This window comes from Gekko japonicus, unplaced genomic scaffold (genome assembly GCF_001447785.1).
Source record: "Gekko japonicus isolate JY-2015 unplaced genomic scaffold, Gekko_japonicus_V1.1 scaffold350, whole genome shotgun sequence".
In the NCBI taxonomy this organism is placed as follows: domain Eukaryota; kingdom Metazoa; phylum Chordata; class Lepidosauria; order Squamata; family Gekkonidae; genus Gekko; species Gekko japonicus.
Window position 1 is genome coordinate 1,004,506 of NW_015160845.1, and position 11,900 is coordinate 1,016,405.

Genomic DNA, 11,900 nt, shown 5'->3' on the forward strand with positions numbered 1-11,900 from the left:
GCTTGTTCTCTAAAAGGGTCAACACAGGTCCGTAGCAAGGATTTTGTGGCTTGTGCGGCAATTTCTTTTCCTGGTGGGATTGAAATTTTCAATGCAGAAAAAAAAAGCCATTTAGCCCACAGAATGCTGTTCCCAGGATAGAGCTCTAAATTGCAAGCTGTCAACCACTTTAGATGATAGTTCTCAGCTGCTGCAAGTTAATCCCTCAGCCTTTCCTCGTAGGGCTTGGTCTCCACTTCACAGGGCGTCTGTTTTGGGGAAAGGAAGGGAAGGCGATTGTAAGCCGCTTTGCGACTCCTTAAGGCAGAGGAAAGTGAGGTGTACCAACCGAGTCTTCTTCTTCTGAAGTTGGTGACCAGTTTTATTGCATGTATTTATCGTTGTTCTCTATTTTTTAAGTTTGAATGTTCTGTTGTGTATCTTGTGAACCCCCCCGAGTCCTCTGTTGAGGAGAGGGTGCGAGTTCTAAATCAAGTCACAATAAATTCAGATTGTGCATACGCTCGTGAGGGGGTTCCATCATGGCCGTCCTTTGCTGCTGAAAGGAGGGATCCCCAGATCAGGCACCAGCCGAAAGCCGGGTGCCGACGATTTTACCGCCTGTGAAAACAACAAAACCACACATAGCTTCTCTGCCCTTCACTTGTACCTGTTTTGCAAAAATACCGGAAGTACTTTCTTCTGATTGATTACTGGTGTAACTTTGGAGACAGGTGACAAATGGTCTTCATCACTGTCCCCCCTGTTTTGCTTTTGGAGTGCCTAAAGATTCGAAAGCAAATAATTTTTTCCAGGGCTTTTTTTGTAGAAAAAGCCCAGCAGGAACTAATTAGCATAATAGGCCACACCCAGCAGCAGAAATGCATTAGCATATTAGGCCACACCCCTGACTGCACCACTCATTAGCATATTAAGCCATACCCACATGTTACCAGAAGTGTGGTTATCCAGCCACACCCACCTTTTGCTTATTATTCTGTTGACCTTGTTTGTTGTCAAAACCCAGAGCCTTTTTTTGTAGCAGGAACTCCTTTGCATGTTAGGCCACACACCCCTAATGTAGCCAATCCTAATGAGTTCCTGCTGTTGGGTGTGGCCTATTATGCTAATGAGTTCCTGCTGGGTGTGGCCAACTTGGGAGCCAGCCGGAGCTCCGTTCCTGTGTGTTCCTGCCCAAAAATATCCCTGATTTTTTTTAAAGGTTAAAGGGAACAGCTGGCTCTTTATATATAGTCTGGCTGGTCATAGCTGAGAGAAATACACAGTCCACTGTGGTCAGTGTTGCAGGGGTATCTTTTAATGTTTGGGACGGCAGATGGTAAGGAAGCAAATTTCTGTTATACGGAAAATCGAGAATCTTGTTTAATATGTTTGCATTCACTGTTAGGAGCCATGAGTACGTTTGCATGCAGAAGGCCCCAGGTTCAATCCCTGGCATCTATCTAGGGCCATGGCTCAGTGGCAGGACATCTGCTTGGCATGCAGAAAATCCCAAATGCAGTCCCTGATTTTTCCAGTTAAAAGAAGAAGAAGAGTTGGTTTTATATCCCGCCCTTCACTACCCAAAGGAGTCTCGAAGTGGCTTACAATCACCTTCCCTCAGGCTTCCCAAGTACTTACCGTGATTCGGCGGGGGACACAGATGTCTTCGCAGGATCATTCCCGCAGGGACAACAGATGCGCCGCACCATGCTGTCGCCAGGAAGTGACGCCGGGTGACACTCTGGAAATGAGGCTGGAAACTCGATGGTACCATCGAGTTTTCAGCCCCATTGCCAGAGCGTTGCCCAGCGACACTTCCTGGCGACAGCATGCTGCGTTACAGGGAGGAGTGGTCCGGCCGGAGAGCATGTTTCCCCCTCTGGATCGCGGTAAGTACTTGGGAACCCTACCTTCCTTTCCTCTCCAGTGAGAGCCAGTTTGGTGTAGTGGTTAGGAGCACAGGCTCTAATCTGAGAGAACCAAGTTTGATTTCCCAGTCCTCCACTTGCAGCTCTGCTGTGACCTTGGGTCAGTCACAAGTTCTTTCAGAGCTGTTCTCTCACGAGCAGTCCTCGGAAGAACTGAGCCTCCTCCCCACCTCACAGGGTGTCTGTTGTGGGGAGAGGAAGGGAAAGGAGTTTGTAAGCCGCTCTGAGACTCCTTCAGGTAGTGAAGGGTGGAGTATAAATCCAATCTCTTCTTCCCCTCACAACAAACACCCTGTGAGGTAGGTGGGGCTGAGAGAGCTGTGACTGGCCTGAGGTCACCCAGCTGAGTTGGATTGGGCAGTAGGTGATGTGAAAGGTCTTAGCCTGAGACCCTGGAGAGCCACTGCCAGTCTGTGTAGAAGAAGAAGAGATTGGCTTTATACCCCGCCCTTCACTACCAGAAGGAGTCTCAGAGCGGCTGACAAACTCCTCTCCCTTCCCCTCCCCACAACAGACACCCTGTGAGGTAAAAGAAGAAGAAGAAGAGATTGGATTCATACTCCGCCCTTCACTACCCAAAGGTGTCTCAGAGCGGCTGACAAACCCCTTTCCCTTCCCCTCCCCACAACAGACACCCTGTGAGGTAAAAGAGGAAGAAGAAGAAGAGATTGGATTTATACCCCGCCCTTCACTCGGAGTCTCAGAGCGGCTGACAAACTCCTTTCCCTTCCCCTCCCCACAACAGACACCCTGTGAGGTGGGTGGGGCTAAGAGAGCTCTGACAGAAACTGCTCTTTTTCAAGAACAGCTCTTATCAGAACTACGGCTTGCCCAAGGTCATCCAGCAGCTGCGAGTGGAGGAGTGGGGAATCAAACCCGGTTCTCCCAGATTAGAGTCTGCGCACTTAACCACGACACCAAACTGGTTGTAGACAGTGCTGACCTTGATGGGCCAAGGGTCTGATTCGGTATATAGCAGCTTCATGTGTGTGTTTGTGTGGTCTCCAGTAAAAAGGGTTAGGTGATGTGAAAGACCTCTTCCTGAGACCCTGGCGAACTGCTGCCATTCAGAGCAGAGAACATTGATCATGACAGACCAGTAGCCTGACTCAGGGGAAGGTAACTTTGGGATCAGTAGCTAAGGGTGTCAACACAATTTAAAAGAGAAAGTTTCAAATTAAAGACCAATCCCTGTATCTTGAAAATCGTCTTTTGTACTGTTTCCCGGTACACTTGAGCCCTTGGGTATGACCACCATATATAAATGTAATCTGATTTTGGAGAGGCACAAAGCCAGTCCTTATTACTAACTGAGACAGGAGGTGTAGATAATCCGTTTGATGTTAGGGGCTGCTGGTACACCATTTTAAAGCAGCTCTCTGCTCCTCATACACTGAGAGACAACTCCATTCCCTTCGTATGAATACATTTCCATTTGCCAGCATCCAAACAATATGCTTATTCCTTTTCAGAATATGAGTTTTTCCCTTATCTGACTTCAGACTATGTGGTCTCGAGTAAATCTAGGACAAGATCTTCTTGTCTGATGTCATCACAAGCTGTTCAGATTGTGTCTGTTCATGTGCTGTGTTACCAAATTGAATCTGCTGTATTAAAGAAAAGAAGCTTTTACACATGAAATTGCCTTATACTGAATCAGACTGTTGGTCTACCAAAGTCGTTATTATGTACTCAGACTGGCAGTGGCTCTCCAGGGTCTTGGGCAGAGGTCTTTCCCATCACCTGCTCCCTGGCCCTTTTAGCTGAAGATGCTGGAGATTGAACCTGGGACCTTCTGCATGCCAAGCAGGTGCTCTACCACTGAGCCACGGCCCCCTCCATAGCTCTCCAGGGTCTCAGGCAGAGGTCTTTCACATCAGCTGCTGACTGGTCCTTTCAACTGGAGATGCTGGGGATTGAACCTGGGACCTTCTGCATGCCAAGCAGATGCTCTACCGCTGAGCCACGGCCCCCTCCATAGCTCTCCAGGGTCTCAGGCAGAGGTCTTTCACATCAGCTGCTGACTGGTCCTTTCAACTGGAGATGCTGGAGATTGAACCTGGGACCTTCTGCATGCCAAGCAGATGCTCTACCGCTGAGCCACGGCCCCCTCCATAGCTCTCCAGGGTCTCAGGCAGAGGTCTTTCACATCAGCTGCTGACTGGTCCTTTCAACTGAAGATGCTGGGGATTGAACCTGGGACCTTCTGCATGCCAAGCAGATGCTCTCCCACTGAGCCACAGCCCCTCTGCAAAACAGATTGCATTCATACACAGTGGTCATACCCAGAAGACAGTACAAAAGACAATTTTTGAGATATGGGGAATTGGTCCTTAATTTTAACTTGTAGATAAGATATATAGTGGGTTTTTGTTTCACTTCTCACGACGGTTGTGAGCTCTGAGTTAGGAAATACCTGGAGATTTGGGGGTGGAGCTTGAGGAGGGTGGGGTTTGGGGAGTGGGACGTCTTCAGTAGGATTTCATGCCATGGAGTCCACCTTCCAAAGCCGCCATTTTCTCCAGGTCAACGGATCTCTGTTGCCTGGAGGGAAGTTGTAATCCCAGGAGATCTCAAGCCACCACCTAGAGGCTATACAAAGACTGGTACGGACACAGTCAAAGACCAGAAAAAATAACAAAAACTGTGTACTAACAATATCTAACAAAATAGAAATTCATATGCTGAATAAATAAGAAACAAACCATAATTTCTATGTCAGGAAGAAGGACATCATGAACATACATTCACAATTGCGTAAATAACTAACAAAGGAATGGTGCAAAAAGTCCAACAAATGTACAAATTGTTGCTCCAGAAGGGTGGTTCCAAATGAGGAGATCATGAAGATTCTCTAACGAACATGCTAGCGAATGGCTGCCTCGTTTCGCCCTGAAGCTTTTTCAAAGAAGAACCAAGATTCCAATCTGTATCAAAATTCAAGAGGGAACATTCCACACATTTTCTACATCAGTCTGTCTCCATGCAGAAGATGTCCTCATTTGATACCACTCTTCTGGAGCAACAATTTGTACATTTGTTGAACTTTTTGCACCATTCGTTTGTTAAATTATGTACACAATTGTGAATGTATGTTCATGATGTCCTCCTTACTGTCATAGGAATTACCCTTAGACATATGGTTTGTTTCTTCATTCTTTATTCAGCATATACATTTCTATTTTGTTAAATATTGTTGGTAAACAATTTTTGTTATTTTTTTCTGACCACCTAGATACCAGCAACTCCTCAAATAAATTTCTTCATATGGTGCTACTTCATAATTAAATCTCTATCTATCATCTATCTATCTATCTATCTATCTATCTATCTATCTATCTATCTATCTATCTATCTATCACTGCTCATACGGCTATCACTTTAAGCAGAAATTAGAGCCAAAGAAAATATTTTAAAAGACCTTAGTATTATTTCTCTTATATTTGATTATTGCGCCTATGAATTTTGCCACTGAGAAGGTGACATGATCGTTGGTATCCGATAGTAGCCATGACACCTGGGCTCGCACATTTAGCAGTTCCATATCTTTAAGTAAAGGGGTGACTAAATTAGCCCTCAGCTCATCGAATATAGGGCACTCCATAATCATATGATCAATGGTTTCGATTGTATGATATGAGCATCTGCATGTTCTATTAGAGTATGATACTTTATTAGATCTTGCCAAAGTAAAAGCTCTTCTTAGTTTTGGGACTGTCAACTGATAAAAATATTCCGGCAGTTGCATCGGGAGGGCAATTCCCAAATGAAGTGTCGAACATACCCTGCGCGCCCTGATAGATGTGCTTGTAACATCCCATTTCCTTACAGATTTTTTAATTTATCTTCTAATGTCTTTAGTTTCTGTATTTTTAATCATATCATTTGTTATTCCTAGGCATTTCATTTTCCTTTCCAATAGACAATGTCCAAGATAGACATTAACGTGTGCATTCTGTCTTCATCCAAGGTTCCGTTCCATCGTCTACCCATTCAAGCAAAAGCTCACCATATCGACGGCCGTCGTCATCATTGTGGTCATCTGGGTTTTGGCTGTGGCCATCATGTGCCCGTCCGCAGTGATGTTGAAGGTGGAGAAGGAGAAGCATTTCCGGGTGATCCTCGGTGATGGGAACAAAACCAGCCCGATATACTGGTGCCGGGAGGACTGGCCCAACCAGGACATGAGAGAGAAAGATCTTCACGACGGTGCTCTTCGCCAACATCTACCTGGCTCCCCTTTCTCTCATTGTCATCATGTATGCGCGGATAGGGATCACCCTCTTCAATACCGCGGTCCCCAGCGCCGGGAAGCACGGCCAAGAACGCCACTCGGTTTACAAGAAGAAGCAGAAGGTCATCAAGATGCTTATCATTGTGGCGTTGCTTTTCATCCTCTCGTGGCTGCCCCTGTGGACCTTGGCAATGCTCTCGGACTATGCCGACCTGACCGAAGAGCAGTTGCAAGTCATCAACATCTACGTCTACCCTTTCGCCCACTGGTTGGCCTTCTTCAACAGCAGCGTCAACCCCATCATCTATGGGTTCTTCAACGAGAACTTCCGGAGGGGTTTCCAGGCGGCCTTCAGGTTTCAGCTTTGCTCCAGGGACTCGATATCCCGGGAGATGTATTCCCAGCGGGGGCAAAGCAACGCCGTTTTACCAGCAGCTGTCCCCCAACAAACGGCTCAGCATCCTGTGGCGGCGGGAAGGCCACCTCAGAAAGGGAACTGGATGGACAAGACGCAAGTGCTGATGCTGGAAGATCTAGAAAAGGCGGGAAATAGTAATGGGATTAAACAAGACTTGCTGTGAACTACCTCATCCTGTTCGGTTGGTGCCGACTTTAACAATGGCCTCGCTGCTCAAGCCCTGCCTGGCAAAAACGACAGCTCTTTTAGGACTTCGCCGCATGTTCCTTTTGTATAATATTTGGTTGTTTGGAAAATAGAGGTCAGTCTGTTCCTGAATCAGGAGAGATTCTGTTGTAATTAAGAAAAATGTTTGGACTTTTACCTCAGCGGCAGCTTTGAAGTCATGCGTTCAGGTAGGCCCTGGATCCTACTCGGAGATGGTCGATCCCAAAAATTTCTAATGTAAATAATTAAAAAATGCTTGAACAACCTGTTGCAAGTCATGTTTTATTGAAGAAGAAGAAGAGATTGGATTTATACCCCACCCTTCAATACCGGAAGGAGTCTCAGAGTGGCTTACAAACTCCTTTCCCTTCCCCTCCCCACAACAGACACCCTGTGAGGTAGGTGGGGCTGAGAGAGCTCTTTCGAGGACTGCTCTTGAGAGAACAGCTCTGAGAGAACTTGTGACTGCCCCAAGGTCACACCAGCAGCTGCCTGTGGAGAAGTGGGGAATCAATCCCAGTTCTCCTGGATTAGAGTCTGTGCTCCTAGCCACTACACCAAACTGGACAATGATTTTTCAGACTTGGAAACCCTTCTAGTAGAAAAGCATCCAACCCTATACGAGAAACAAAAATTTCTGAGTGTACAGAGTCAGCACTCTAATACCACGTGGCCCTAGTTCGGAAGAGAAAACTTTGACTTTAATTCTATTTTTACAGTTGTTTCTGCCCTTAGAAATAAATATGACCATCATCAGAATCGTTTCATTGTGTGAATTCTGGGAACGGTCAGCTGGTCCGAAATTCAGCAAAGGCCAAAACAAAATACCATGGACAATAAGAAAGACAAATTCACAAAATATATATTAGAAAGTGTAAAGTCAATTCAAGCACAACGAAGTCGCAATTTCAACACTCAAATTGCATATTGCATAGAAAAGGCCAAATCCATTCCAAGACAATTCAAAGCACGAATCAACATGAATAAAGATACTTATGAAAATCAAGCGCTTGTGTTAAGTATTCCTCCTTTCCAGAACAAGATGTGAGTGTCCCTCCCTATATATATTGGAAAGGAGGAATACTTAACAGAAGCACTCTGTTTTCATAAGTATCTTTATTAACGTTGTGGGGAGGGCGGGGTAAAAATTGCATAAATAAATAAATTAATTAAATAATAAATTTTTTAAAAGCTAAGAAAAACGGAACTCCTTCATTAAAAGCCAGCCATGGAACAATCCCTCTCGCTGTCTCAGGCAAAATTTGTGGCAGGGTACGCGCTTTTGTGAGTCACTGCTCACTTCGTCAGAGCTGAAATATTTGAAGAAGTGAGCAGTGACTCACGAAGGCTTATACCCCAAAGTGAGCAGTGACTCATGAATAGGGTTGCCAAGTGGCACTTACCTTGCCGGCGGGGGACTCCCGCACGTTGGGGGCGGGGCCACGACCATACAAGGGAAAAACATAGAGTTTTCCCTTGTATGGCCATGGCCCCGCCCTCAGCGTGCCCGGCATCATAACGTCACTTACCTGTGACGTGCACACTGGAGCGGGGTTCCCCCCGGGGCCCGATTCCCCAGCATCGGGGAACGGGCCTCTGGGGCGGGGGGATTTCCGCCCCCCAGGGGGACTTGGCAGCCCTACTCATGAAAGCTCATACCTTAGAAGTGAGCAGTGGCTCAAGAAAGCTCATACCCCAGAGGTGAGCGGTGACTCACGAAAGCTCACCCTCTGCCACAAATTTTGTTAGTCTTTAAGGTACTGCTGGCCTCTTGCTCTTTTTTACTGCTACAGACAGACTAACATGGGCCCCGCTCACATGGAGCATTTGCTGCGCTGAAGGCACAATCATCCTGCGGATTATCCGGGCACGATCACACCGGAATATCTGGGAGGCGTAGCGCACCCGTGGAAACCAGTGGCGTCCCGCCGAAGATGTGCATTAGAAAAGTACCTGGGATGACCTACTGGCACATGGTTTGCCATGGGCTGCATGTAGACTCCCTGGGTGTGATCGCGCCAGCGCACAGCTTTCTCCCCATCGTCCTCTTTGCTGCAGGGAAGCCGCCGTCTCGTCTGATCACATAATGGTGCATCAGAATGCGACGGTGCAAATAGCCGCACTTCCCAACCCCCAACCCCACGTTTTCCAGCACGTCTGACCGGGGCCTAGGTGACCCATCTTGACCCGTCTCAGACTAACCCTTCCAAACAAGATCATTATGAGGTTTAAATAGGGGAGGAAGAAACCCCGAGAGCCTTCGAGAAAGAGAGGGATGAAGCAGCTGCAGTAGACAGATTCTGACCCTCGTTGAAGTGGCAGTGGACAACCCCCTGCCTCAGCTGACTTTCTGAAGGACTTCCATGACAGCTTAAAATTCCAGTGGAGTCACCCTGACCTGGGTAGCCCAGGCAAGCCCGATCTCGTCAGATCTCGGAAGCTAAGCAGGGCCGACCCCGGCAAGAACTTGGAAGGGAGACCTCCAAGGAATACCAGGGCTTTGGACACAGAGGCAGTCACTTAAATAAATAAAGATTCCAGATCCTGCACTTCTTGGGACATGCCTGCACTATGAAACACGGATTGCTTTCAAACCGCCAGGGCCTTTTGCCCGCATCCAAACAACGTGTTGGATCCCAAGGACAGCGACACTTTTTGCCCAATGCAAGGAGCATTTCCCCAGCTGAAGTGCAAAATAGCCTCTTGCATTGGGAAGGCACCTCATACTGGTGGATAGTCCCACCTCTGGAAGAGGGGGGCCCAGCCCATTATTTCCAGAGAGGGCGAGAGAGGTCTACCAGAAAACCTGGGTCTGCGGCCTCCTAAAACATACAGTTTTGAGCATTCCTTGTAGGAGGAGAGGCAGGCTTAGGATCCGGGAGAGAGAGAGAGGATCATTTAAGACCTTGTTGAAAACACACAACCTAAAGGAGGTTGGTTGTGAAATGGAAGTCACTTTTTTATTCTCTTGGGGGGGGGGACCTCTCATTTCCCACCTCCCCAGATTTAGATTTAGTCAATAACAAGGTCTCTGAAACAATTCAAGCCCCACTAGGGGTCACCAGAAGTCAACCATGTCTGCCCAGGGCCCCCCAAAATTTGGAACTGGCCCCGGTTGTGTGACTAGCACCTAACCTAAATTTGTTGGAGTAAGCCAGAAAGCAATGTGGTTTAGACCATGGAGTCCTAGGGGTGAACAGAGTTTGTTTGTTTGTGTTATTTATAGCCCACCTTTCTGACTTGGGGTGCGGTCAGATGGCATTCTGGGAGCCGTTTAAATTGCTCCGGTCCTGATGCATGTTTTTTTTTTTAACTTGGAGAATCGTGATCACACTTACCTCCTTTTTCCGGATCGCTGCGCAGCCACATCGCTCCCCGCCGTCCACACGCAGGAGCGTGCATCGGTGGGTTTTTTTCTTTCAGTTTGGGCATGCGCACAGGCGGCCATCTGTAGAATTAAAATTTTTCACGCGTGTGCAGAACAGCGATTTCCACTTCAACCCAACTGCTGTAACACTTCCCTTTAAACTTGAAAGGAACACTTCCCTTTAAACTTGAAAGGAACACTTCCCTTTAAACTTGAAAGGAACACTTCCCTTTAAACTTGAAAGGAACACTTCCCTTTAAACTTGAAAGGAACACTTCCCTTTAAACTTTTACCCCAAAACTGGCCTCCGTGAGACCCCAAACTCGTCTAACCAACAAAACTTGGCACCGTTTAAACATTGTTTTTAATAACGGTGGGGCGGAGCTCCGCCTGTGCGCATACCGCTGATGCTAAAATAAAATGGCGAGCGAAGAGCGGAAGCCTCGGGCTTCCGAGCGGAAGTGGCTCGACACCGCAGGAGCGATCAGACGTCAGAAAAGTGCGGCTAGAACCGGAGAATCAGGAAAACAGCACTTGAGGACCTGGTAACAAAATACTCCCTTTTAAAGGGGATTTGAGCCGGAAAGCGACGGCTGGGGACGGTGCACAGATGTTGGGTGGGTGAACATGGATATAAAATCTGTTACTGAAGTTTGCCGAAAGCGGACTAAACGGCTTGTCTGAATGCACCCTTGGTCTCAAGGTGGATTACAGGAGGCAACATCAAGGGAAGGCCTCACCCTCTATGGAGCAGAGTTCCATCAGTGGCTATGTTGCTATGTTGCTTTTATTCTCAGGGAGCCCCAATAGCAGGGGCTTCAAACCTGACCCAGAGACCCACAAAACTCAGGCCAAGGAAGGCACTCCTCCTTCTGAAACACAGAGCTAGCCACAGCTCTGAAAAAGGGCTCTCCATTTTCAGGTTTCATAAGGCAACCTCAGAGCAAACTTCCACTCTTCCCCCTCCACCCAGCAGAGGTATACTTATGGAATGACAATGGGTTCCACTGTTAAAATATCTACATTTCTAAAGGCTATCCAGAGACCACCTGGCAAATAGTCCTCTTCTCTCCAGTACCTCACTCAGCCCTTTTGTGTGGTCCTGTGTCTATGTGTGAGTTCTTTGTCCTTCCTGGCTCCATCCCTCAGGATACTGAGATAAACCAATCAATCAGTCAAATGCTTAGCAATCTAATCAGGGACCCATCTCCCATCTTTTGTCTGTATCTGGGAACCTATTCAACTGCCTTGGCAGGACCATTAGTGGTCAGAAAACCCATTCAACTAGCCACCCAGCAGCTGGCTAAATCAAGGCTTTTGTTAAGCCTGACTCTGCCTCTCTGGAACTTCATTGGTCACATTCAGGCCTTTCCCATCCTGATGCCACGCAGCCCTGGGACTCATCATTGGTCCAGGTAAGCTGTTGTTCTCACCTGAGACCAGCCCCCAAGGCCTTCCATAGGTCTGCCTTGTTTTCTAGTGTTTATAACCATCCAGGCACATAGCCCCAGACCGTGTGCCACTGCTCTGATGCCAAATGGCAGTCCACCCCTAAACCTCTGGGTTTAGGCCATAATCCTTTCTTCATGGACCTCTGCACGTCTGGACAGGTAGCATCACCCCATAACTGACCCCTCTATGAACTGTCAATCACCTCTGCTTTCTTAGTTCTGTATTGTGTGTGTGAATGCTTGGTTTTATGTTTGTATGTATGATAATCCTTTAGTAAAAAAAATCACTGCTTTTTAAGATCTAGTCTCAATG

General features: G+C 47.2%; 1 protein-coding gene across 1 annotated transcript in view; it reads left to right on the forward strand.

The window, feature by feature from the left end:
- Positions 1 to 6,765, forward strand: part of NPFFR2 (neuropeptide FF receptor 2) — an 81,719-nt gene extending 74,954 nt beyond the window's left edge. The window contains 2 exon segments of the mRNA XM_015420027.1: positions 5,881 to 6,097; positions 6,099 to 6,765. Coding sequence (XP_015275513.1) covers positions 5,881 to 6,097; positions 6,099 to 6,725 — 844 coding nt within the window. The 3' untranslated portion in view covers positions 6,726 to 6,765.
- Positions 6,766 to 11,900: the final 5,135 nt, after the last annotated feature.